The sequence below is a fragment of the Larimichthys crocea genome, unplaced genomic scaffold, assembly GCF_000972845.2.
Source record: "Larimichthys crocea isolate SSNF unplaced genomic scaffold, L_crocea_2.0 scaffold270, whole genome shotgun sequence".
Classification (NCBI taxonomy): Eukaryota; Metazoa; Chordata; class Actinopteri; family Sciaenidae; genus Larimichthys; species Larimichthys crocea.
This window is the reverse complement of record NW_020853564.1, coordinates 192432-219012: the sequence shown is the minus strand read 5'-3', so window position 1 is coordinate 219012 and position 26581 is coordinate 192432. Positions and strand designations below refer to the sequence as shown.

At 41.1% G+C, this 26581-nt stretch overlaps 3 protein-coding genes, 1 long non-coding RNA gene and 1 other non-coding gene across 6 annotated transcripts; 3 read left to right on the top strand and 2 right to left on the bottom strand.

Annotated features, from left to right (window-relative positions):
• The first annotated feature begins 11 nt into the window (after positions 1–11).
• Positions 12–848, top strand: LOC113744895 (uncharacterized). The gene is made up of 2 exons (XR_003461887.1): positions 12–44; positions 620–848. It is a non-coding gene; the product is annotated as an uncharacterized LOC113744895 (long non-coding RNA).
• Positions 849–4919: 4071 nt separating this feature from the next.
• On the top strand, positions 4920–6802 carry medag (mesenteric estrogen dependent adipogenesis). The gene is made up of 5 exons (XM_010756467.3): positions 4920–5693; positions 5783–5919; positions 6198–6313; positions 6403–6570; positions 6668–6802. Exons 1-5 carry the CDS (start codon positions 5494–5496, stop codon positions 6680–6682), a joined length of 636 nt encoding a protein of 211 aa, XP_010754769.2. The 5' UTR covers positions 4920–5493; the 3' UTR covers positions 6683–6802.
• Positions 6803–7093: 291 nt separating this feature from the next.
• On the bottom strand, positions 7094–10403 carry alox5ap (arachidonate 5-lipoxygenase-activating protein). The gene is made up of 5 exons (XM_010756466.3): positions 10198–10403; positions 10001–10082; positions 8293–8363; positions 7359–7440; positions 7094–7282 (listed from the first exon to the last, which is right to left on the bottom strand). The coding sequence occupies exons 1-5, from the start codon at positions 10268–10270 to the stop codon at positions 7120–7122; spliced, it is 471 nt and encodes a 156-aa protein (XP_010754768.1). The 5' UTR covers positions 10271–10403; the 3' UTR covers positions 7094–7119.
• Positions 10404–11521: 1118 nt separating this feature from the next.
• Positions 11522–11593, top strand: trnae-uuc (transfer RNA glutamic acid (anticodon UUC)). Its single transcript has one exon. It is a non-coding gene; the product is annotated as a tRNA-Glu (tRNA).
• Positions 11594–12086: 493 nt separating this feature from the next.
• uspl1 (ubiquitin specific peptidase like 1) lies at positions 12087–25808 on the bottom strand. 2 transcript variants are annotated; one of them, XM_027275992.1, is made up of 10 exons: positions 25646–25808; positions 23939–24080; positions 23241–23363; positions 22751–23142; positions 22182–22693; positions 18305–18415; positions 16794–16923; positions 15822–15947; positions 14759–14919; positions 12087–14244 (listed from the first exon to the last, which is right to left on the bottom strand). In XM_027275992.1, exons 2-10 carry the CDS (start codon positions 24047–24049, stop codon positions 12434–12436), a joined length of 3477 nt encoding a protein of 1158 aa, XP_027131793.1. In that variant the 5' UTR covers positions 24050–24080; positions 25646–25808; the 3' UTR covers positions 12087–12433. The 2 variants fall into 2 exon arrangements, with proteins under 2 accessions (XP_027131793.1, XP_010754770.2); XM_010756468.3 differs by having other exon boundaries at positions 22182–23142.
• Between the last annotated feature and the right edge of the window lie 773 nt (positions 25809–26581).

Genomic DNA, 26581 nt, shown 5'->3' with positions numbered 1-26581 from the left:
TAGGCACACTGTGACATGACTTACACTGAAGAAATCCAAATGAGGTAATTAAATCAAGAGTAAAGTTGTGGGAGTTTGGAGAGTTTAGAATAATTTCCATTTGCTGGGTAGTAACTTAATGTTTGGATGCAGTATATTTTTGGATTGAATAATGTATTGTACAAGATTATCTTATAAAAAAAGAAAACAGTTTTAAAATGGAATACATTCAGCTGAAACAGCTTCTGAATTCCACTATCAGAACCTCACCTTCTGGGTACTGAGAACAAACAACTGAAGCTGCACTTAACTACAACACTTGATATCACATGTGGTAGATGTTGACTGCAAAAAAGATATGCCATATGGTGACTTATTAACTAATATAGTGGGAAAATGTACTATATAGGCTACTTATATAGAGGTTCCATCAGTTCTGCAGGGAAATAATGTGTCACAGGTAGCTTGCCACAGTGGCTGCAGGAGACTAGCAGATTACAACTATTTGATAATGATGAAAATATCATATGTACAAATTATGCCTTGAATCATAAAGGTCAGTCTGCAATTGTAATGTGTTTTTTTTTCCTGTCATTGTGCTTATAAGAACATCACTTGATCGTCTTCTTTTGTTTGGCAGTTTCCCACTTGAAAATCCTGATGAGGACTCAGAAACATTCACAGCCACAGAAGTTGTAGATATAACAGGCATAGAAGATGAAGCTATAACGGGCACAGAAGGGACATTTAACATCTTGATAAAAAGACTGCAATCCAATTGGCAAGCTATTTTAATCGGGATTTTGATAGTGCTTTTGTGTGGCGTGACCAGTGCCCTCTTCAATAAACAGCAATTTCTGATTGCAAAATTACAACATATGTCAGAGGAGACAGCATGGAATGAGAAACAGTTAAAATGGAAACATTCAGCTGAAAACAGCTTCTGAATTCCACCTATCAGAACCCACCCTTCTGGGTACTGAGGCAAACAACTGAAGCTGCACTTAACTGCAACACTGGATAACTTCACCTTGTTGTCTGCTGAAAATACACAGCTGAACCTGCTCTTGAACAAAACATCACAAGAAAATACACAACTGAACCTGCTCTTGAACAAAAAATCACAAGAAAATACACAACTGAACCTGCACTTGGAGAACTGTGTGTGTGTTTGTGGTAAACACTGTGCTGTTGTTAATTTCCTTCAAACTCCAAACAGAGCCACATGCTGTCATGGTAGATGAATTTGTGCTAGTGCACTGCACGCTTCTGTGTGTGTATATGTGTGACTATGCATATATTTGTGTGTGTGTGTGTGTGTGTGTGTGTGTGTGTGTGTGTGTGTCTGTGTAGGTGTGTGTGTGTTTGTCTTTGTCAGGTTTCTGATGAAAGGGAATCATCTGGCTCTGCTGTTCCTCACAGTTCTACTGAGCTTTTTAAACATGTTTTAGTTCATTGCTTTGGGTTTACATCCCGTAACTTTAATATTGTGTTTCACTCTCACTGCTCTCCTAGTATTGTTTTTCTGCTGTTTTCAAGCCAAACATCTATATGCTGCCTATCAATCAACAAACTACAGTAAGGCTATGTTGGCGACTAGCTGGTGAACATTTCACAACTAAAGAGCTCCATATTTCCTTTGGGAGTTGGTTGAGACCAAAACAGAGCTAAATGGAGAGTAAATATTAAACGTACAGTCACCAGTTGCACAGATTCCCAATCTCTGTTGGATGTCACTGTGTATTTTTAAGTAACATGAAAAGAGTGAGTTATCGAAGCAGTCAAAGCAGTGTTTCCTGGGGAATTCATAGTACATGAATTATTCTCAAGATTTTCCAATCACTGCCAGCTTGGCAATGCGAGGAAATACAGTCCTTGACAACATTAAGGACTTCTGTAACAGCAATGCTCTCTTGCTTGTTATTAGGTAAGACAGGTCAAAGGACGTCTTTCAAGAAAAGTTTCTTATGCCTGAGAGATTGCTAGTTACTGGCTAGTCGTATCATTCATACAGTGATCATGTCGCATTAAGATGATACTGGAGCTGGCTATGGTAGTGTAGCAAATACAATGTAGATATAAGGCTGAGTAGAGCTGCAGATTATCAGTTCTTTGCTCTTTGCCATAGGATGCTCATCCAACTTTTGGCATTTTACTGTGTACTAATTACATTAAAATGAGCTTTTTGTTATGTGTACAGTGAGTTATGAGGGCGTTTAAGAGTGGAGGTAGAAAACCGCTGTCTTTACTCAAACCCACAACCACATTCTGTGCATATGTGTAAAATGGGTTGTGTTTCAGTTGTATAGGAATCTGACGTGTGCGTCTGCAGACGGTATCATGTGGTGTCATTGACTGAAACTATAGAGGCGATATCATCCAGCATGCAACTTGTGGCTCGTGTCCTTTCGATTTTTTGAAGGAGACCAGCTGAGTGCAGGAAATAGCTAAATAGATTTTCCCTCACCATCACCATTTACTTAAACTGTAAATTTATGCTACAGAAGCCTGCAACAGATGTGCTGTGTTGTTTGAGAAAAATTGAGGTTAGATAATTAAACTGTGAAATTTACTTACATTTTTGTGTCTCCCTTTTAATCTCACTGTGGATTGTAAACCTCAATGCTGTATAGAGATGTAGATGAAGATGTTTGTCTAATTGATACGAAGAGAATGACTTTAATTAAATAGGGTGACTTCTTTTTCAGCATGGACACTAACACAGAGTTATAATGCAAAGAGTCTCTAGAGAGTGGTGATGCACATAAACAGTTTATAGACCATTAGGAGCTTGATGATGGTTATTTTGGTCCATTAAATGTTTGCCCACGTGTATATGCAGGGAAAAAGTCAAAGCTGACTCTGTTGTGATTTAATGCCACTGTCCCTTGCACCATCCCGCATTAGCACTCATTGCCACAGTCATGCTGTTAATGTCTAACTGTTTTACAAGCACAAAATGTCCTGATGGGATGCGCCGTGCGCCCCGGGATGCGTGCGCCCCCATCGGTCTGTCCAACGCCCCCATCTGCCTTGTCAACACCCCGCTCCCGGGGCGCCCGCTCCCCTAACTTAATGAGCGGTATCGAAAATTACCAAGGTTTTTTGCTTTTTCGGGCGTTCGTGCACCCCCCCACGGACAATGCGCCCTGGGCGGCCGCCCACATTGCCCATAGCTAGGACCGGCCCTGTGTACAACTGAGAGTGAGTCAAATTCCTCATGTGTGTATACACACCTGACCAATAAAGCGATTCTGATTCTCCCCACCACCCTCTGTACAACACGTTCACCAGGCAGTGTGTTCAGTCAGTCTGTTTTAAGGAAATTTGTTCAGTTATTTTTCTTATACTTCTATACTAAATTTCAAATAAATACTTCACTTATAATACACCACAGCATATTGTTTTATCGGTTATAGTAATCCACTGTTATAGGATTATATAACACTGACAGAGACAGGCTGATGTCGAGCTGTATAAAATTTCAATCTTTCATGGAAACTTACTGACTGTCTAATAGACATTCCTTCAGGTTTACAGACAAACAAGGATATTATCTGTGGCTATACTGTTGCACAATGCAGTGTTTTTTTTACTGTTTGTTGTGTGATATGTTATATTGATGTTATACTATGTGCAGCTGATGAGACTCTAATTCAGTTTATTTGTTCATGAGCCTTTTATCAACTATAATACAATCTTTCCCAGCTCAGGACAATTCTCACAATCTTTCTGTGTCTGACCTTGTGTTTATGATTTGAATACCTTTGTAAATGTAGTTGTTTTGAAGAAAGCTTGGACATTCAAATACGATCACGTATCTATAACTTTGTGTGAACATGCCAGCTATTACACACTGAAAGCTGCACTGACTTTAATCTCTGAATTGATCTGGGAGCAGCTACACACCAGGAGATCATTTGCCTCTGACTGCAGTTAGGTCAGATGTTAGCTACACAACAAACAGATAACAAACAAGTCAAGATAAGCTGAACTTTATGAGCGTTAAAAATGCTGTGTTTGTGGGGAAAGATATTACTTTAGACACACATGTTTCTTCCCAGCACATACTATGAGGTCAGGCAATGTGATGTGTTGTTGCTAATGTAGGGCAGGTGCTGTTTACATATGACAAGGAGGTGTCCAGAAAAGAGGCATGTTTTTCTGTTGTAGGTCGACTGATGGAGACATCCAGAACAACTGAGTCAACAGTCTCCTGACCAGCAGAGTCTAAACATGGACTGCATGTCCACAAAAATTAAACAGGCTGGCTCTGCTGTGAAACCACAGTGGTGAGTGTTCACATTTTTGTGGTAAAAAAGTGAACTGGACGGAAAGAGCTGTGCTCTATAGACGCTCGGAGGAGTCAGGAGTGTAAACAGTGTCTGTGCAGGGCAACAGGCTGTGTCAAGTGTCACCGCATCAAACAGTTACAGGTGAGACAGCTCTATGCGCTGTGGTAAATATGGTCTGGACAAACTTTGCTTATGAATAAAAGCATGGGTTGTTGATGTGAAAAACAAACATGCAGCACATTTATGTTGCCTCTCACGTAACTCATAAATCAAATGAGGTGCTGTACTTTTCCACCAAGAGGTTAAGAGTTCGCCTGCTGCTGTTGTTTCCCAGCACAGGGACAAATGGTGCCTTCAAGTGGCTTCCCATAAAGTCAGAGCCAACATTCCACCATCATTCAAATCATTAAAGGAACTGGAACTATTCTTTCAGTATTATGCCATTATTATAATGATTATAATAATGTCATAATGTCATTATTACATTATATGACATCATAACACTAGGTCTGTTTGTGTCTGCATGGCATACATCCAACATCCAAACACACACACAAACACAAACACAAACACAAACACAAACACACACACACACACACACACACTTTCTTTTATTTGTTTGACTTTCTCATTAATTGTTTATTTCAAATTATAATTGGCTAATTTGCTAAAGCCAATCAGCCAGAAAGTCTGGCCAGAAGTATTTGATGGTTGTCACACGTTGTAGGACATATCAAGTATAAAAAAGAGGAAATAAATACATTGGCTTTCAAAATAAAAGCACAATTGTTGTCAGAAAATACAACAAAAAAAAAAAAATGGGGGGATTTTTTTCCACAGCCAAGGTGATCAATACAACATATTGTTTATTTGACCAACAATCTAAACTGCTCTATTTAAAACAATGTACAATTACATAACGCCCGATAAATTACTTTTACAATTCAATAACTTCTCAAATTTATTGATTAATATTAAGACTACAAATGAATACATTTTGATAGCATCATCAGAAATATATAATTCACCATGACATGTATGAGACAAAAGCAGCAGGTGTTTTTGCTTCATCAATAACAACAAAACTAAACACAGCTATGATCTTCCTAATGGGTGGCAGACCGGAAGTTTTGGCGTGTAAACGTGGCTAACTTGACGGTGTTTGGGCGTTATTAAAGCTGCAGCAGCCGCAGAAGGTGGAGGAGGACAGAGTGACAGCATGACGTTAAACGGAGTGCCCCGCAGCAGGATGACGGTGACGCCGGTGGAAGAGTTTCTGAAGAAGCCTCCGGTGGGTTTCTCCGTGGAGCTGCTCGGCTCCGGTTACCGAGTTCACAGCGACGCGGAGAAGAGCCTGGTGCTCATTGACGACTTCGACTCCTGCATGGGGAAGATAGTTTTCCAGAACTCGTTGGGAAGGTGAGAAACCCACTTCTGAATACAAACACACACATTTCTATCCATCAAACAAATTGACCTTAAAGTGTCTGACTTGTTTTCCACGACAGGAAAGTTAAGATGCAGAATCTGTGGGAGTACACCAGCATGAGGGAGAGTCTGCTGTCCAAGAGGATCTATCTGCTGGTGTGTGCCTGTGAGGAGATCTGCTCAGCCAGCAACAAGAAGGCAGCCAGTGAAGTGAGAGGTAACTAAACTCAACACCCACTACACCAGAATCTGTGTAATTACAGTGAAAAAACACATGTCCTCAAACGCACCACTGCTATTTTTCTACTTTGAACGCAGCGTGTATTTTACAGCATTAGGCTGCTCAGTGGTTCATACACTTTCATGGTGACTCATGCTGGCTTCCAAACCTCCAGACCTTTGTACTGGGTGGAGTAGAGAAATTAAAATGACAGCATGTTTCTCTGCACCCTCTCAGTCCTGACTGTTTTTCCCCTCTCCAATGATCTCAATCAGTTCTGCAGCAGTACGTGGTGTCCATCGATGGCAACGATCCTTTCATCAGGTGGCAGATGGTGAAAGGTCTGGACTGGACCATCTCCTCTGTCGCTGGGGAAAGCTACAGGGTGGATGTAAGCAGAGCTTTGTTGTCTTTCACATCGTTCGGTGCAGTTTTTATTATGATTTTCTTTGACTAAGAAGTGACTTTTCTTTGTGTCAGGTTGACTTGACTGAACCTCTGGAGAGCTGGGCAGAAAAAAACATTCATGTCCTAAGTGACAAACCGATAAAAACCGTGTGGACTGACGCCTCCTTCACCTTGAAGTACTATTCCGATGCCCTTTTTGACTTCCCACACTGGTTTGGCTTCAGCAAAAGAAAATTTAAGGTAATTTAAGTTCTCTGATTCGTTTAATCACTTCCCGTATTTGTGGTTGTGCACTTGTCTGACCTGTCCCCTTTGTTCACATCTGTTCCAATTAAAGCTGAGAATGACATGAAGCAGCAGCGAATGAAGAGTGGAGTTTATCAGCTCTGTTTTCGATGGCGTCTGCTTCCTCAAAGAAGTTTCTTGATCAGCAGACGGAAGGCTGTACTACAACCTGACAGGTGGAGGACCAGCTGACCTTCTTGGGACTGCTGGAACCACCTAATAATGGCTATTTGGGTCCAGGTACTTCTTCTGTTCAGCTGGTGGAAACCACTGACGAGGACCGACAAGGAAATTGAATGGCATGAAGATTATTTAGGCAGATTCTGTGTTTGTTTTTTTTAACGGCTGTGTGAGATTTTTATACTTTTCTACTTAAAAATCAGCATTTTTTAAATGTTTTTTTACAATAAAAACAATGACTGTGTCTTAATTCAGTTTTGTACAGTTCACATCAGTTAACATATAAATGTGTTGGACATGCTGCTGCCATTGTTGACATTTAGTCTAAGGGATGAGGAGAAGAGCCGACGCAGCGTTGGTGATGGTCTCCACGTATTCCTTATAGTCGCTGCCGTAGTGGCGCATCAGCAGGAAGTTGGAGATTCCCACGACGCACATCAGGAGCAGGAAGGAGATGACACGTTTTCCAAACAGGTAGCCAGGCGTGCTACAGAAAGAGAAAAAAAATGAAACAGACCAATGGCTGCAAACACACACAATACACTGTAGGTCACTTCTTTTACCTTTGACTGGTTTGTCCCATGTATCCAACAAAGTACTTCTGCCTGACGACAAGATAGATGAAGCCAGCAAAGGCAGCGGGAGCTGCAGACATGACAGGAAAAGGCAAAACACTGAATCAGAGCTCATAATACACTTTGGACACCCCGTCGAGGACGTGTTACATGTTTTCTAAGCCATAAGAGCACAAATACTAATGATACACCATATGATGATGCCTCAAACAATAGTGTGTTTGTAGTATGTGGTGATGCAGTCACATGTCTGTGTGTGTATTCATCTTACCTCGATGAGTTAGTAAAGTAAACTCCCTGTTATGTGCAGTGTATTTATAACAACAGTTAATCATGAGTATTCTCGATTCATTACGTGCAGGCTTATGAGAGTAAAATATGACAAAGGGGAATTTGATCATGGATTATTATGTCAATAAATTCTGCAGAGAGCAACAACATTTGCTTGTCTCAATATTTCTGCCACAAAACAGAACATCTGTATAGCTTGCACGCCTATCTCGAGACCAGTTCCTGTTTCAATAACTTCCGCAGAACAAGGTCTAGGAAAAAATGGTTTTCTAGGTTTAGTGGCCTCTGCAGATCCCTGACCTCAACACCACGAAACACCTTTGTGTTGAATTGAGACTCCAGCTGTGAGCCGGGACTGATCGGCCTACGTCATTGCCCGAAATGCTTTTGCTCTTGTTCTTTGTGAGTAAATCCCAGCGAGCCAGGTTGGGAAATGTTGTGGAAAGTCGATGTGTTCATTTGACTATAGGCGCTGTTGTGTGGCTGCTTTGCAAACATGGAAATAAGTCATCTATATAAAGAGATAGATGATAATCTTATAGGACTAGAAACTATGACTGGAAAGTTCCGCCTGTCTTTACTCTGTATGGGTGTGTTGTGACTGCCTTTACAGTCACTTATTAATGATTACCTTGACTGAGACACAGGCCGGCACACCACATCACAGCCAGGAAAGTGGGATAAGCATCCATGCAGTTACGACTGGAAGGATCATAAACAAGAAGCAATCAGCACATTTTACATAAATCTCCTGCAATGAGAAACTTATGAAGTAATCTGTGCAGTGACTGATAACAGGCCCTTTTTTTCTCTGGCTGTCAGGAAATGAAACTGCAGAGCACAAGTGTCTGTGACTTTTAAAAAACTCTGAGGCATTAAACAGTAGATGTGCTACAGAGGCCTGCATGTGGTTTTCTAGATGTGTTGGTGGAACAAAGTTGAAATGGGCAGCCAGGAAAAACTGAGTCCGCTCCACGAGTCAGCTGTACTGGCTGCTGCAATGTGTTGAAATAAGTCTGTGCAGTATGTTACACAGAACCATGTTCATTAGAAGAGTGAAACCTGTTGATCAGGACCTCTTATCAAGATATGGGGATAAATCATAAGCTGATTTGTTACACAAAATTATTTGTATATTATATTGTATTTCTTCTGCCTTTATTTTTCTATCTTTTACATCTAAATTAAACAGTCAGAAAGAAAAGTCAGTGTTTGGTTGCCCACTCTAAGGCCTTAACCTCTAAATTAAGGGTAGAAACATGTAGACGTTGCTTCATTCTATGGTGTGTGTAATAAACCTCAGATTTAGAAGATGTCTGGTACAATGTCCAAAACTGTCCAAACTTCATATAAGTCCCTAAATGTGCCCTTTGCTGATTGTGTAATTTTTAAACTGCCAACAAACACTTGCATCACATTTTAGAGAGCAAATGTTTGCAATCTCTTTGAAATCCTCACATTAGCTACAAAACCGGATGTGGTTCAGATATGTCCTTTTAAAAACAGGAAGTAAATTGTTGCTCATGGACCAATAGACTGACTAAGACTGAGTCGTTATGTCAGTTACAAATATCAGATTTGAATTTGGGGTTGGAGCCTAGCTGTCAAAAAATATTGAGGCATGAAGCGTTAATATCTGTGGTGATGTCAGTTTTCACAGACTATTTTTCTGAATAATCATGTGATCTATAAAATATTTTTAAAAATCACGGTGCCCCAAAGTCCATATTCAGTTGTTCCAATCAACAGTCCAAAACTCCAAAACGCACAACACAACTGGAACAGGAGAATGTTGGAACAAAATCATTGTGAACTTTTCAATGAAGTGAGTAACTCTTTGCTTGTTAAAATGAGGAAGTGTTCAGGTAAATTTACTCTTGACGTTTGGCAAACGTTTATGTGGCAATAGTTTTGTAACAAGAGCAAAAGTTTGAGAAAGCAGACACAAGACACTTGTGTTCTGATCCCTGAATTGAAATTTAAAACACCAAAAAAGTCCACAGCTCACCATCTGTACATATATGAGCAGTTTTCACTCCTTTGACATGAACAGGACCTACAGGTTCACCTTACAGAGAGGGCGGTTGATGTTGTTTCCTTATGGCTACTTTCCAGCGTCCATTCAAATGAGCTATGTGCCAGCTTTTTTCCCCACCTATCTGGGAGTGCTCAGGCAAATGAGGGCTGCCTTTCAATGTTATATTATATTTGTGAGGAATGTGAAACCAAATGGAGAAAAGTTTATGAATGTTCTAGATAAAAATGACAAACTCATCCCTTGTTTCACCGGCATAGATTATTAATCACAGAAATTGAGTATGAGAGAAGAGGGTACTTACTTGGCACAAGAAACCCGTTCAAAAGCAGAGGTTTTGGTGTTTTGACAGTTGCATTCCCGTTCCACCTTCTGGGCAAAGAATGCTTAAAACACAGACAGAGATCATTAATGTCACCACAACTTCTGATCTAAAGCTTAAAAAACAACAATATGATCGACTGTTACTAGTAACAGAAGATGCTTCTTGCTTTCTCTCACCGTTCTGTAGCACGCTAATGAGGGTGATGATGACCAGGAGGTAGATGTTTTCCACCACTGTAAAGGAGTCCATGATCTTGATGTGCGAGCTGTGGGAGCAGGTGGATGGAGAGGCTGACGGAGGGAGACAGAGCTTCTCTTTCACGGTCCAGGAGTGTGTCTTTACAGCACAGGCGCATCGAGTATAAACATGATCTGTCCCTCTGTGACATCATGTACTCCCCCATCCCACATGCACATTTGTTTGTGGCTTCCTCTATATGTAAATGATGCTCTGGGTTACATATACAATACAATGGCGTTTGTGTGTGTTTGTGTGAGACTTACATGATTGCTGTTATCATATATTTTATACATTATGGCCTTCTGCTGGTAGATTTTCTTTATAGATTATTTCTGGCAAATGAGCAAGTGTACGAGAGTTCTGTTATATTATTTACAGGACGTGCCTTTGTGGGCCTTTTTCACAGCAAACATCTGGCTAGTCATTGTAGAGAATAACCCAGGTGTTATGAATTAATGGCTCATTAATGTTCTTTGCTTCATGACGAGTCAAAATGTCTGCTGCAGCGGTGAAAGCTCATTGACTCAATGACTGGATTACTCTGACTTGGTTTACCTTCAGTCAAACAGCACCTGCATGTGCTTTTCAATGGTAATGCAGCTTCCTCTCTCTCACTGATTCTATAGTTTTGCCGTCTTTCTCTCTCTTCTTCAGAACTGAATCCACCAGATGTTGAACACATAGGAAGCTGTAGAAAAAGATTTTTTAGATTTTTATTAGTTCCACACTCATTCCATCTGCTATTGTGTTCGTTATAACCAATTATTACATTAATACATTTTATCAAGAGATAATTAATTGATTAATTAAATAGGCCAAACATGGATGGCATAAGCACAAGGAGAAGCAGCAGGAAAATGTCATTTCAAAATTCCTTTTTTCAATTATTAATTCTTCAATCACAGCATGAAGATAATCTAAATATATATGACAATTTTAATTATCTTTTTAATACTCTGTGTTTTAAAATGCAACAGAATATGCAAATGTATTTCACTAATTTATAACGGCTCTTTAATTTGATTGATTGTCTTAAATTAATCATAACGAAACACTGCAAAAGGCAAATCATATATTAATAATAATCTGTAATAATAATTTACGTACTTACACAGTTGGGCTGAGGGAGGCTAGCAGGAAGGAAGGAAAAACTGTATTGTTACAACTAGCAACAAAGCTAACGTCATTATTAAAAAGCAAAATGGCAAAGATCAACATTTGATGATCTAATATCAAAAATCTGCGATTTGCACGACAACTTCCCATATGGTCTAGCGGTTAGGATTCCTGGTTTTCACCCAGGCGGCCCGGGTTCGACTCCCGGTATGGGAACGACTATTTTGACCGACGAAGTGACACATTTCCTGACACGACGCGCCGGAACTATTTAAATTCAATATGTAGCTAACAATAATTATCATAGGTTAATACAACCAAAGCACCGTCTTGATGTAACACAATGGGGGCCATTTTCACGCACAACCACTAGGTGGCTTATAGACGGCTGTGACAGGTTAGAGGATTTCTGGATTAATGTTACAGCAAACAAATTCATAATGCTACAATAACAGAGCTGCATGTGATTATGCTTACTTTTAGTTCATTTGTTTATTGGCTGTGGAAATAAGTATTAATGCCACATCAGTGTATACACTGAGCCTTTTCTTTCATTCAGACTATCCATCTTAGGTCCAATAAATGTCTGAATAACTGAATAAACAAAAACTATTTATAGAGACTTTAATATTTAAATTAAAAAATAATTATATTTCCCTGATGAGTTGAGTATTCAATTTCATAATTACGACTACTTTGTACAACCAGCTGCATTCATTTATAGTATTTATTAAATGGCAAAACAAATTTCATAATTTTCAAGTTTTCAAATACAAAACAGGGCAAACAGCTTCGACTGTCTACACGATGCCTTCATACAACCCAGTTACATCAAATATATACACTATAAAGTGCAGAACAAAGTTCAAGATGTGAACAAAGTTACACATTTCATCCATGGTTCAACGACATCACTTAATGTCATACAAACTTAATTAACTCATCTAAATTAACAGCAAAATAAATACGAGAAAACGACTTTAGACTTGCACGTGAAACAGGCTGCTACATGATTGCGTGACAGATGAGGTGTAAATTCGAGGCTTGGACGACGTCTTAAAAGAAAAGTTCGAGTCCGCTCAGTGCCTCGGTCTCCGCCTCAGTCGGCCTCTGAGCCACAGCCTGCAAGAAGAAGTCGTCCAGGAAGCTTTCGGTGTTGGGCTCATTCATAGACATGTTCACCTGTGGTGCTGTACCAACCTCACTGACGCCGCAGTCCAGCTGGTCGACTCCTTCTTGCCCATTGGCAAGCCGCTCAAGGAAGCCAGAGCTGTCCGGTGAAAGGTTGCTGGCTGTGGTGGCCGGCGAGAGCAGGTCAGAGAGGAAGTCGTCACAGATGGAGCTGTCGTAGGTACTGGAGGTGACGGTGTTTGGAGAGCCCAAGTCAGTGCTGTCTGGTCGGAGGCTGTCTCCACCCTGATGACCTAACTTTTCATTTAGCACAGCGAGCTTCTTCTTCTTTGCCTTCAGCTTCTTTAACAGCTTGTACCTGAGTGCTTCAGTGTCGCTGAGACCTGGAGGAACCTTCGAGGACTGGCTGCTGTGTTTCTTTGAGGAGGATATTTCAGGGAGCCCCTTTGCTGCAGGCATAGGAAGTGATGTACCAGACACCACTGTTGTGTTCATTAGTAACTTCTGGTTGTTGGAGGTTACGGGTTGGACCCGCTTTGATTTGACGTTGAGGAGTGCAGGAAATGGGAGCGGCGGAGTCCGGGTGCTTGAGCTCTTAGCACCAAAGGCACCGTACATCTCTGCTGCTTTCAGCGGGAGACTGTCACCCTCCTCTGTCCTGAGCTGAGGTTTAGGGATGAGTCCTCCGGGGAACTGCGGTCTTCTCACAGGGTTGGGGGTAGATTGAGTGAGAGGAGTGGGCTTTGCTTTGGTGGCCGGGGTGGGGGCGTGTTTCGTAATGGGCTTCTGAAGTTGGTGGAGCGGGTGTTTGCTGAGCAGGAAGGACCAGCGGCTATTCTGATTTAGAGTTTGCACTGTGGGACTGTTCTGAGTAGTGGACAGGATTGAGGCGTCTGTAGAAGACACAGGAGACGCTGGCTGTGTGGTCTCATCATGTGGTGTGTTATCCTGAGCAGCAGCACTCGTGGGTCTGACAGTGATTACTTCAGATGGCTTTGATGATGCAGGGTGGTGTGAAATATGTGGAGCTGTTTCGGACGAGGCTGCCTTTCTACCCATTTGTCTGCTAGCGGCTTTGCCTCTGCCAGTCCCTCTCCCTCCCCTGCCACCAGGCACAAATGTAGGATCACTTGACGAGTCATCCTCAGTTTCAGATGAGTTGGAGGTTGTGGGGAGCTCAACAACAGGACTGTTAGTCTTTTCGCCTCCTGTTTGAGTTGAGGAGCTATCCGGAGAAGAGTCGAGTATTTCACTCCTGCTGGGAACACTCAGATCTTGTGTTTGTCCGCAATCATTTGCAGGCTGCATTTCTGAATCTGCTTTCAATTCCACCAGTGTGAGCGTGATGATGTCATCATGGCTAAGGCCCTCAAAGGTGTCGAGCAGTGTTGTGGAACCTATTGATGCGTCAACACCAGCTGTGACCGTTGTGTCCATGATGCTGCTGCAGTCTTCAAATTCTGAGAGTGCACGAATGACGTCAGTGTCATTGTGAGACATAAGAGAGTGATCCACAGTATGAACCGACAGCTCATCCGGGATTAAGTCTTTGTCACCTGGACTAAGGTTCAGGTTGTTTCTATGTTCGACAAATGTGCTGGAGGGAGAACAGGCTTGAGGCTCTTTATCGTCCTGCGTCTCCCAGAAAACAACGTGGATCTCCTCAGCAGGGACTGGGAGCTTTGGATAGATCTTACAGTCTGGATGTTTCAAGTCGTCATATTCCAACCACGATCCTGTAAGAACAGGTATGACAGCAAACAGAAGACAGCACACTCAGCATGAATACTTACACTGATATTTGTTATCATGAGATTGTGACAAACTACAAAGCCAAGGTTGATCAACTATCCATTCACCCATAATTATCACATAAAACAGACTAATCATAACAGATAAAAATTTAAAAGATGACTAAAATATTGAGAAATATTTAGTTAAACACACAGCACATTTTCAATTCTTTAAAAATGTCAATGAAACAAGCCCTAAATGACTGGAGTCATCTGTAGTTCAACACTGCATGGATTGTCCAGCAGAATGTGCTGTTGGCAAGCTACAGTGAAGAGGGATATAAATATCAGCCTTCATGTGACTTAACAATGAGCTCCAGTGTTTGCGGTTTTACCCCAAGTGCAAATATAGCTTATGGAATACGATGGAGGAAAAGAAAAGTTCATCACTTTACATGCTACACTAGTAAAGCCAACCGTAAAGATGTTTACGCGTTACGCTTCTGAATATACGTACCATCAGAATTACCAATCCAGGTGACAAAGTGCTTTAGTTGCTGGTTGTACTGTATGACGGTGGTGACGGAGTAGCATTTCCCCTTAAAGGTGAAGGAGTAGATTCTGACATCACTGTCAGGAAGTCCCTCTACAAAGTGCAGCTGGAACACCGGTGGCACACTAAACAAAACACAAAGCAAACGTCTGGTTGATGGATGGGACGGTGAAGGTCGAGGGAGGACTTTCTCTAAAGTCATAGAAAACAGTTTCTCTGAAGCGCGTGTCATTATTAGGGTGCATTCACACAGGATCAGGCACTGTGGCGAATAGCCGCAGATTTGTGCAGGCTGCTGGAGCTGTTGAGTCTTTGTGCTGGACGTAACCACCGTGAAACAATCAGGAAACAACTTTTTATTTTGCTCATTAATCGACTTGATCGACGCCCGCTCACTGTCTCTCAAACCAGACACAAACCAAAGAAACTTTGTCACTATTTTGCAGTGTATGAGGACGATTAGCAGGTGCTAAATATTCAACCTTCAGTTGTAAAAGATAAATCTGTAATTTTGAAGATAACCTAAGTGTTGAGTAATAATTAACTGTTAATTTAATTGAGCCAACAGCCACTTTAAGACAGTTGATGGTCTGCAGGCCGTTAATGAGTTAAAGTGTGCTGTGTGTGGAGACACAGCTTTCGTTTTTTGTGGACTTCAAATTAAAGAAATGTTTATTTTTGGATCAGACAGCTGACTTTGTTGTGGACAATCCTGAGACAATGAGGAAGATACTTTGCTCCAATGCAATGATTAATTATTCAATAGCTAATAGTGAATGTTCAAACGACATCTGTTGTTGACAGTAATACATTTACCCCTTGAGTCTTAACTCCAACATAATCACTTCCATTCATAGTAATTACTTTTGAATGGTGGTCAGATTTGATAACTGGTCACTAAAATAAAGTTAATCTTAAATCAATAATCAAGTGATCAATTCCAGAAAGTCTGATCATTGTTAATCATGGTGTATATTTAACATATGTTTAAGACTGAAGGAAGACACAGTAACCGTTTGATTCTCACCTGTCCAGCATCATTGTCCTCCTCTGATTGTTCTTGTAGCACACGTTGCACGGTGCCATGTGAACGGCATGAAGTGGATGCCAATTAGGCGCAACGTTAGTGAAGCTGGGGAGAGTCTTCAGAACCCTAAAAAGAACAGCATGCAGTACACAGGTTTTTACAGTGTGACAACAGAGGTACAGGTCAACTGTTCTCAGTACACAGAAGATTACTTTGTTTTCTGCCTTTCAAAGACTCAACCGTCTCATCCACACATCAAATGAGTGCTCAATCTGAGTCCAACAGGAAAAAAAATAAAAAATTTTGATCCAAAATTGAACGTTTGACAAGTAATTTTCAATTGAAGGATCTGATTTGTTCTTTTATTATCATAACTTTAATAATCTTGAGCTTTGGACTAACTCAGACAAAACAATCAATTTGAAAACAGCACCATGGGCTCTAGAAAACTGATTGTTATTCTAATTTTAGTTACTATTCTAGTTCTGGTTCTAGCCTGGCAGTTATTTTTGCACTTGATGGTCCCAAAATATTCAAGTCAATAATGGTTGTACAACCATCATTGACTTGTCCTAAATGACTTTACTGGACATGTTTCCAAACTTGTCAATAATTACAAAATCTTAATGAACTGAGAGATTCAGGCTATTACTAGATATCAATCACCAATCCAGCCTTCACAGCCACTTGTGGATAAATGAGGCAGCGTCAGAAGAGAGATTAAAAAGGAAAATCACCTCTCATTACAATAAATTCAGAGCAACATTTCTCCAATGACTCATTCCTTCATACATTTCATTTTCCCTCTCCAAATAAACCTGAGGCAGCGCAGGCCCTCATCCAGCTGCTATAGAGAGCGACGCATTTGTTTTTAACACAATTACTTTCTGTGTTTTCACTCTTCAGAGTGAGTTTCAAAAAGACAAAATGCTTCAGTGGATCGAGCACAACATCGTGGATTTCATTGCATACCTTTCTTTTGTGGCCGTTTTGCATTCACTGCACTTAAACTCCCAGTGAAAGGTTAACTGGAAGAGAGGCTCCACCCAGGAGTCCATCGTGAGCAGAAGCGGCAAGGCAAACACTGGAGTTTCCCTCTGACCTGAAAAGCACAAACATGCAGCAGTTAGAGTGCTGTCATGGGTATGAGTGCTGACAGAAGCTGCGGTTACAGTCCCTATTCCAACAAAATTTATAAGAATTTAACCTGTGGATGAGATAGGGGAGAAATTTTAAGAGCTGCATCACATCATGTCAAGCCCTGCTCTCCTCTGTTTTTAGTATGTAAAGAGTGACAACTACTAAACAAGTTCTCCCTCTTTCGTATAATGTAAAGATTTGGCAGCAATGAGCAGAGCAAAATCCAACATTTGGCAGGTCCAGGCTCGTCACTTTCTGTTATTATCAGATGATAATGGTTGCTTTGAAACTTGAAGATTAACTCTTGCTTGGGTTACTGAGGAGGGATTCATGACTCGGTGCCCAGATGCCAAATATCTAAAAAGCACAAATCATCAAGGAAAGGTAGAAAAACATTAAACATTTAAGCCACTTGAAAATCTTACACAGAGCCTTGTTTATAAAGTGTATAAGCTATGTGATTACATTTTAGATAAACTTGCCAAAACAAGACAGACTACTCCTTAACATACTTATTTTTGTCAGTGTAATCTCTTTGGCAAGAAAGTGGCATTAGGCTATATGAAATCTAATATTCATGAACAGACGGCTGGAGGGGCCCTGGGAGCATCTCGTTGAGTTTGAAAAGCATTCGCTCAGACATCTCTCCCTCGGTCACAGTAGCTTGGCACAATTTGCATATTGTTCCTGATCCAATGCTGGTGTCCGATCAGCGCTGGTGCCTTCAGAAATACGCTTTAAAGAAAAATCTATCTATATATAGAAAATCTATATATTAATGTCTCTCCAGCTGTGTGGGACAGTCTGTTGGTGCTTCACCCTCTCAAAGGAAAAGAACATGTTCATGAGTGACACATCAGACCAATGTGAGATTTCAATATTAATCTTTGTGTTCTTTAATCACTGTATATTTAATGTGGGGAGAGCTAGCAACTGTGAAATTATGGCTCTGCTACTTTGCGCAGTCTCCAAGTTTGGAGAAAACCCCAGATTTACTGAGCATCACTCGGCAAGAACTCTTCTTACCTTTCTCGTCACGTATAAGGAACGTTTATTTTGAAGTACACACTGAGGACAAACCTCAGGTGTGAGACACACAGAATGCAAAAACTCTCCGAAAAACTATTCACAATTCATCCCTGAGTGGCAAGATCATCTCCTGATACCGTCACTCAGATTTAGTCTGAATTTGTACGATTCAACATTGACTGCGTATGTGGTTTAAAAACTCTGAACAGCATTCAGGTACAAAAACTAAGAATATCCAAAATCATTTTGTGGTTTCTCATCCTGAATTCATTTTATGGAGGCTGATACAGGGCATGTCCAGTGTCTGTGCTTACCCAGTTTGCACTGCAGCTTGGGCTGCAGTAGTTTGAAGATCGACATCCTGAGCCTCTGTAGGTCTGCGTTGGCCTTTTGCAGCATGCGACTGGGCACCCTCATGATTCCATCTAGACACAGACAACTTGAGATAAGTGAACTGCACATAAAAGCATTGGATTATATTCGAAGAATGAAAAGATGATTTAACAGTAAATTCATTTAAAATGCTTTTTAGACATCAAGGTCTGCACATTTTCACTGATGGCAGTAAAAGATTTACAGCCAGACGGCTTGAACTCAGTATTTAATTTCATGCAAACAAACACAATGTTTTCTAAATGAACCCTCGTCTGCTAATCTATCATTGACTGTTTCAGTTTAATGTCGGGCTCCAGGGTGTGACCAACGATCTATCAAGCAAACATTCTCATTGGTGGTACCGATGCACCTGATATCCAGGTCCAGCTGTACCAAACAGCTTTTTTATTTTTTGGCATGTGTATTCATTCTGCAGGGTGTGAGGTTGGTAGTGTCAATCTACACAGAGTAGCTTGAACTGGTTGGAAGTCAGACACAGCACAGAGAATCTGGTTGATTTTCAAAATAAAACACCCTGTGCAACAGGGCTGCAACGATTCCTTGAGTAACTCAATTACAAAAAATGATCAAGGAATTTTCTCTGCCTCAAGGGCCTCATTTAATTCAATTTAAAGCTCACGTTCCGCACGGATTCTTTTTAGTGTGACATAACGTGCTTACGTCACTCTCTAGCAGTAAACGCAAAAGTGAGACAGACGCGGGGAAAGATTATGCACCGAAGAAGACACTAGTTTTAATTTTGAACTGTCATTTTGTGCATCATGCACATACCTTATCATGGAAAACACACGAAGAAATGCATGTGATGCAGCTTTTAAGTTAAAGGCAATCGATCTGGCCGTCAGAAGGAAATAGGGCTACTGCACGTAATCTTGGCATCCTGTGTCCATGCCGTGTTGGTGCCGTACTGCCGATTTTCAGGCAGTTTGAAAAAAAGTGTGTCTTAAATTAAATAAAAAAAATCTGTGTACCGCCTTTCTGTGTAAATATCTCATGTTACAACAAACCTGCGGCTAATATTCAAGTGCGGCCTATATATGTACAAAATGTATTTTCTTTTCAAATTTAGCCGGTGTTGCTTATATTCAGGTGCGCTCAATAGTCCAAAAATTATGGTAATAATTTAATTTATTAAATTAATCGATGGAATATGAGATAGAATACTCGATTACCAAAATATTCGATAGCTGCAGCCCTACTGTGCAAACTGCAGCTCCAAAAGGAAAAACAAATGAGCTGTGTAGCATATTTACATATTTAGAAGCACATACACCAAGAAAATGACTAAATCTGCGCAAGAAATAAAAGGTGGTCAAAATGCTTCTGAAAAATTCCTGGTGAGGTGCATGGAGAACGGACCAAAACAGCAACATTGCGACATGACAGAGATGTGTCCGGTGGAGTTTAGGCGTGAGGGTCAAGGGTGGGGATGAGCTTTTACAAGCACAAGCAGCCTTAATATTCTGTGAGCACCCAGGAGCGGTGACTGTTTTTTTTGGGGGGGTTATAGATTTATGGTGGTTCCAGCAGGTGTGCTGTGATTTTAATAAAAACATTTATCTGCAACTTTATTTCTGTTTACAATAATTTAAAAAATGTGGAAGTAAATGACCAATGTGTATGGGAGCTGACAAGAATATATTATTTGCTGCTACTAATTTATGTGTTGCTGCACCTAAATGAAAAAGTTAGATGCATGGCTGCGACCAATGTAAAATGTTAGTCTGGAGGACTGATGACTCTCTCAAATATCTGCCAGAGTTCTAGTGCTGCTTTTCAATATTTCAATGTTCTGAACAGAGCAAAGTTTCAATCTCAGGGGGGGGATAACTTAAAACCTCAGCCTTGTCCTGCAAATGTGGCTTAAACTAATCCAGACTTCTCTGCTGTTATCAGGCCAAAACTATCCTGTTAATGATTATCCAGTTGATTTAGGTTCTTTGAAAGCAGTTTGAGCATTCATGTACTGATCCTGGATGAAATAGTGTAACACTGCACTCTTATTTTGAAATGAGGGCTAAATGAGCAGAGAGTTGAAACCATTACCAGAGTTCATGTGACTGCCTGAAAGCTGGTCAGTAATTGCAGTCAGACATGTTAGAGGTGTTGGGAAGCCTACCAGCATTCACTGGGGCCACAGAGTCATGTGTAGACGTCTCTGCATGTTTCCTACAGACGCTCCACAATGTTTTCATGCTTTGTTTGCTGTTACAGCATGTATTATGAGTGAATGTGGTTACACCGAGTGATGGATTCAAGATTATCCAGTTTGTTAATGTCGAGTCTCTTGTTTCACGTATCTGTGCCAGAGCTGCAGTGCCTGGCTTTTTGCTAAGTTATTAGCTTCACTTTCACACTAAGTAGTACAGCCTCCTCCCTAAGCTCCGCAGTTGTCTAACAACTTCGATTTCTTCTTCCAAACATGTCAGAGTCTCCCAGTAGTCACATAGAAACAGTAGGTACCTTCATCGCATGCTTAACAGAATGAACATATTAACATTTCTGTTTTCTTAGTTAAAAATATTAGCTGTCATTTCTGTGTGTGTCTGCACAGCCTCGGAAGTAATTAAGTAAGCCATGGTAACAAGATGATGCACATTTAGTAGCACGGCTAAATTTATTACACACAAATGTACTTGTAGTTCATGAACTTATATCCAATTTAACATGTTAATGCACATGAACGCGCATGTATGATACAACATTTTACTGTTAAAATGAAGACTGTTATTATAATGTCACTGATGTGTGCCGTGTCTTTTTTAAAGGGTATTGTTTTATTGTTGGGGTGTATTATTGTTCAGGATCAGGATATTTTGTTACAGATGTGTATTTTATAAGACTAGCCGTTGTTTGTATCTGAGAACGACTGTAAGGGGTTCCACCCTAAAACCTCTTGGTCATGATTCATTAATAGCTCGCTGTTAATAATCCTGCACTTTTGCGAATTTAGGTTTAAGTACTGCAAATCAATTTGAATCTATGTTCCAAGAACTGAAAAATCCAATGTCAAATCTTCAACAATCGAATCAATCACAGATGACACCAAATCAATCTGCATGGGAACTGTCACCAGAGGTTCAGAAAGTAAGAAAGTCAGGGCGTAACTTCTGAAACCATGACTGAAACGGCGATGCAAATGTCCACGGAATTGATACTTATTTTTGTCTTATGTGTCATGGTAGTAAACGTGTTTGTAGCATGCTAGTCAACTAAGCTGATGAAGTGTCACTGGTCCACTGCATGGAAGTGTTTCCTGGTTATTAAAAAGTGTAAAACAAAAAAAGATTAGTGGCAAACTGTGGGCGAATGTTCATCTTAAGTCATAAAGGGTAACCCAATGTGCTGATGAAAGAGATGAGCCTAAGCCTCTTACTGCAGATTCAGAAGGTAACAATACAGAAGTGTTTATCTCTGAGGATATGTGGTCAATGTTACAGGATCAGAGCATATGATCAAACATTGATCATTGAACCAGCATATGATCATTGTTTATTAGCTCTATAAACCAGCACAAACCTAGGCAGTTATGTATTTGTTTTAGTTTACTTGTAGCTGAATTGTAGTAGAGTGGTTTAAAAAAGAAAACAGAAAGTGTTTTACTCTGTTTTTTCTTATTCAACCTCACACCTAACTTAAAACACAGAGACACCAGTTGAACTGTGGATAATTGTTACACCCTAACAGAAAGTTAGAAAATAGTTGACTCAGCAAAGGCTGACTTGACTCAAAGAGGAAGCATAATATCACTAACTTTCTGTTCTAGATGCAATACTACAAAATAAAAAAACCTACCTCTGCCAGACTGCTGATGGACTTGGAGCTCAGCACAGATGTCTTCATATTCTCTTATCAGTCGCCAGACAGACGACTGCTGAGGCTCATCTTTAGGTTTACACTTTCTCAAGCTCTTACAGTTCACCAAAGCGACAAGCAGTGAGTCTAACCAGCACAGGTGGTTGCTGTTCCTCCAGAAAAGCTGACTGGGAATGGGCACGAGCTCCTCCGGCTTTGTTCTCGTGGTAGAGGACAAAGCCTCGGTTTCTGATTTACTGACTCGCGTGTCTTTACATGTGGTGATGTCTGCAGCCGGTGATTTCTGTCCTAACCTTGCTGTCTGCTCATTGTGCCGAGGTGATGGACTATTGATTTCAGCTGAACGAATGTCCTCATTTGTGAAAAAGGACTGACTGCAAATGGAGGGTTTGTTAAGTGCCTCAGGAAGACTCTTCGCCTGGCTGAAGTCATCCTGTACCGTTGATATTCCAAGAGCACCACCAGGAGAGCGCACAGTCTCGTCCCCATTGGTCAACAAGGTATCTGATAAGGACTGCAGGTGTCCAGCTGAGACCGAGCATGTAGGAAGAGCAAGACCATCTGCAGGAGCAGGATTCTCTGGTTCCTCGTCCAGAACATCATCCTCGTCTTGTAGCGATTTCCATCCTGTTGTCCCTGAAACTAGAGAATCCGTGTGATATCCATTTACCTTTTCACCATCTGTCTTGGGTGCAGCACACTGGCCATTACTGACAAAGGTTACAGCATCATGCTCTGTTTGGCTGATAACTGTGTCAGTAATACTTTGTGTCCCAAGAGTGTCGAGTTCACTTGATCGCAGACGTTTGCGTGCAGGTTTAATGAGCTCTTCCTTTTCCAGTGCCAAGGCATTCTTTCTTTTGTTCCCGACAGTGAGCTCCACAGGAACCAAGCTAGCCAAAACATCTTCCAGGGGCCGGCTGACCAGAGGGAAAAGGCACTGTGGGGGAATGAACATGGACATGTTAACACAGAAGCAAGCAGACGTGAAACATGTTCCATTGGATCGATGTTTGTCACAACAGTACTGAGACTGACCTGTGGGTTTGTGCAGAGGATGATTGACTCCTGGAGGTTAATGCGGTAAGAGCGCAGAGCATAGATCAAGCCCTTTGAAGTACACCACGGACAATACTCCAGTAAAGCCGCTCTTTCCTGAACCTTTAAAAAAAAACAAAAAAAACATTAAGATGAACATGAAATGAATAAAGACTTGCACAGTTCTAAGGAACAAGATTGATCTCATTTTTTTGACATGCGTGTAAATCAACTTCAGTCTCATTTTAGCATACATGTACATGTGCACATGCATTACAGTAAAAAAGAAGACTAGGAAGGTTTTACTTGATTTACCTTGCAGATCTGAAGCATACAAGTAAACAACAAACTGTTCATGGTAGCTTAATGCTGCTCAACATCAGTGTGAGTGAGTTTGAGGTGGTGAAGAGGAGTTTTATCAGAATCAGTAGGTGTTCAGTATAAAAAGGACCTGAAACTTCAAAGTGAACCACTCTTTTGTTTCAAATAGATAGAAAACATTCCATGTAGTACACTCATGTTATATTTTACAATATTTGAGTTCAAACGAGCTTCAAACCAAAAAACTTTCGCCTTTTACAAGATTTCCTTTTTTTTTGTTGATTTTGGATTGGTACTGCTCAGTCACAGTATTTTTCAAATTCAATTCAGCTTTGCGCAAGTGACAACAGCGAGAGGAAAACAGGAGCTCTACTGACTTTTCCCAAATACCCCACCAGTGGTGAGGCCAAAGCCCCCAAACCAGTGTCTTCACCGCTCCTGCTCTTCTGGTCCATAGCTGTCCGGTGCCATTCACAAAATATTACCATGTCACTGCAAGCCGGCTCACCTCCGAAGGGGCTGAGGAGAAACATACATCACCACACAGGCCACATTACTAAATGCCTACAAGTTACAAAAGTGCATAGAAATTTGTTTGCTGTTTTTTTTCTAAATTGTTTATGCAGTGACAAGTTTCCCTTTAATATCTCTGGATCCATTTTTTTCCAACCATGTAATAAAGTATAAAGATTGTTTGGGTATTCTGAAGTGGAGTTGTGAGTAATTTATGCGTAGTCAGAGTTTGGAGAAGTAGACAGATACCAGCAGATCTATACTCTCCTGTGGACACGGTCAGCAGAAAAACGGATTTTAGCCACACAGCTGATCTGCGGTAAAACGCATTCAGACAGGATCAGGCACTGTGGCGTGAACACACGTTTTTCCATTCATTTGAGTGGGGATGGTCGTCCATCTTGGCTGCGGTGGTGCGAGCTGCAGGGGTGTCTGCCAAAAAAAATGCAGCTACCCGAGCAGAGCAAGTTGAGTCGGATCCAACTTTTGGAAAAACGCTGGGTCAAACCTCGCCAGTCAGCTGGAGTCATGGACTAGGACTCTCATACTCTACCAGCACCCCCACCTCATCCCACCCCCACCCTCCGCCGCACAACCTTGTGGTGATTCACTACAGCGCTTGATCCTGTCTCAGTGTAGCTTAATACAGTGCAAAGTGCAGTTGGACTTATAAGTAGGACTGTGGAAGTTCTATGGATAGTGCCAGTGGAAAGAAAAAGGCTGTCAAAGTAAAGCAGTACAAATTATTTTTAAAGAGCATCCACTTGAGCCTTGAAGGCCTTTTTATGCAGTTAAAATAAGTGTTTCTCATGCTCCTGTCCACAGCCGTGCATAGCTCTACTCCATCAAGCTGCAATGACTGCTGTCAAGTGGAAGTAACACAATGTCTATGCACAAGCACCTCATACAGCTCCACTTCAAAACACACAACTATCACTTTAATCTGTCCGGTGTTTCATTCACTGCATCAGAATGATGTGATCCATACTATCCACCATTTGTCACACACAGTTTTGGTTGTTGTGCAAAAGGTTTTTTTTTTTTTCATGTTATAAGCATTATGCATATTCCTTTGCATCAACAGTTCCCCTGTGCCTCCACATGAGACTATGTTTGCAGGCTCACACGTGGGTTCACCGAGAAACTACTCACTCAGCCACCTGACCTCGAACACAGAGTGTGAGCGTTCAACACTGGGAAACATTATATCAACACTGGGAAACATTATATCAACACAGAACAAACGTTTCAAACGCGTTAGGATTAATAATACACAGAGACACGAGCGCGTGCAGCTAAAACAAAAATACACAAACTTCAGGAGGAAGTTATATAGTCCTTATAAGCGGGTGTGTACCATTACCCAACTAATGCATTACGGGTACAATGACTTCTTTTTAAAGCCGTCACACTTACTGCTCTGATAGACGTTAATGAAGCTAAGTGCTAACTACAGTATGAACCGCTGCACCTGGCGGCTAGCATGCTAGCCATTAGCCTAAAGCCGGGAAACTCTTCCCGGCGGCGCAGACTCAAATGTTCAGTTATGGTGAAGAAAAACCGATACGTACCGACACCAAATTTAAATCAGAGATTATATTACGACTATAACCGGCGAAGTCCATCGTCGGGGGGCTGAATGTGTGGAGCTCAGCCTGTGGACAGGCTCCATGTGCATCCTTCTGCCAGTTCGTGTCACAAACGTTCTTTTTCCGCTCGCCGGGCGCGTGTGCAGCGGCCTTTGTCGTCCCCGCTGGCCCCCTCTCGGTAGTTTGAGTGAACTGCAGCAGCTGAACCCATCGGCTATCTCTGTTCATAGAGGAGATCGTCAAACCACTGCCAGTCACTGCGAGAACACGAACGCGTTAAAAGAAGTTCTCTTTTAATACACGCAAGGTATTCATTATTTTTTATTATATCTATGAATTGAAATAGTCCTAAGTAATTATTATTTCATGTAGGGCTATTCAAAATCATCATTTTAGAAAGGAAATATAAACCTTTATTAAAATAAAGTAAGAGCTTAATATAGAAAGAGCTTAAAAGCAGGTTGCAAATTGCACAGTGGTTTTAAACTTGTTTGAGTTCATCAGAACTGATCCATTTCAAACTGATATGAAACAGACCGACAACAAACCAACCAGACCCAGCCACAAAGAAACGTTTATTTAAGACCAAAGTGATGATTTCAACTGATTAACCTAATTTTCTGTTCTGCTGTTTCAGATATACTGAAGTGTAAATCCCTAGACATCCTCCTATTTGGAGATGTGGCCTGTATAAATGTCTTCCACGTTTGGTGTGTAGATTATTTGTTTGTTGGTTTAATACAGATGACTATATCTATTTGTTTGTTTTGTAGACCTAGTGTGTGTGGCTTCTTGAGAAGTGGAAGGGTGGAGTTGGTTGGGATGGGGGTGGGATGGGGGATACATATGTCCCTCACTCTGGTTCTATCCAGCTCTCACACCTCCTGCTCTTGTATCCCCCAACCCACCCACCCATCC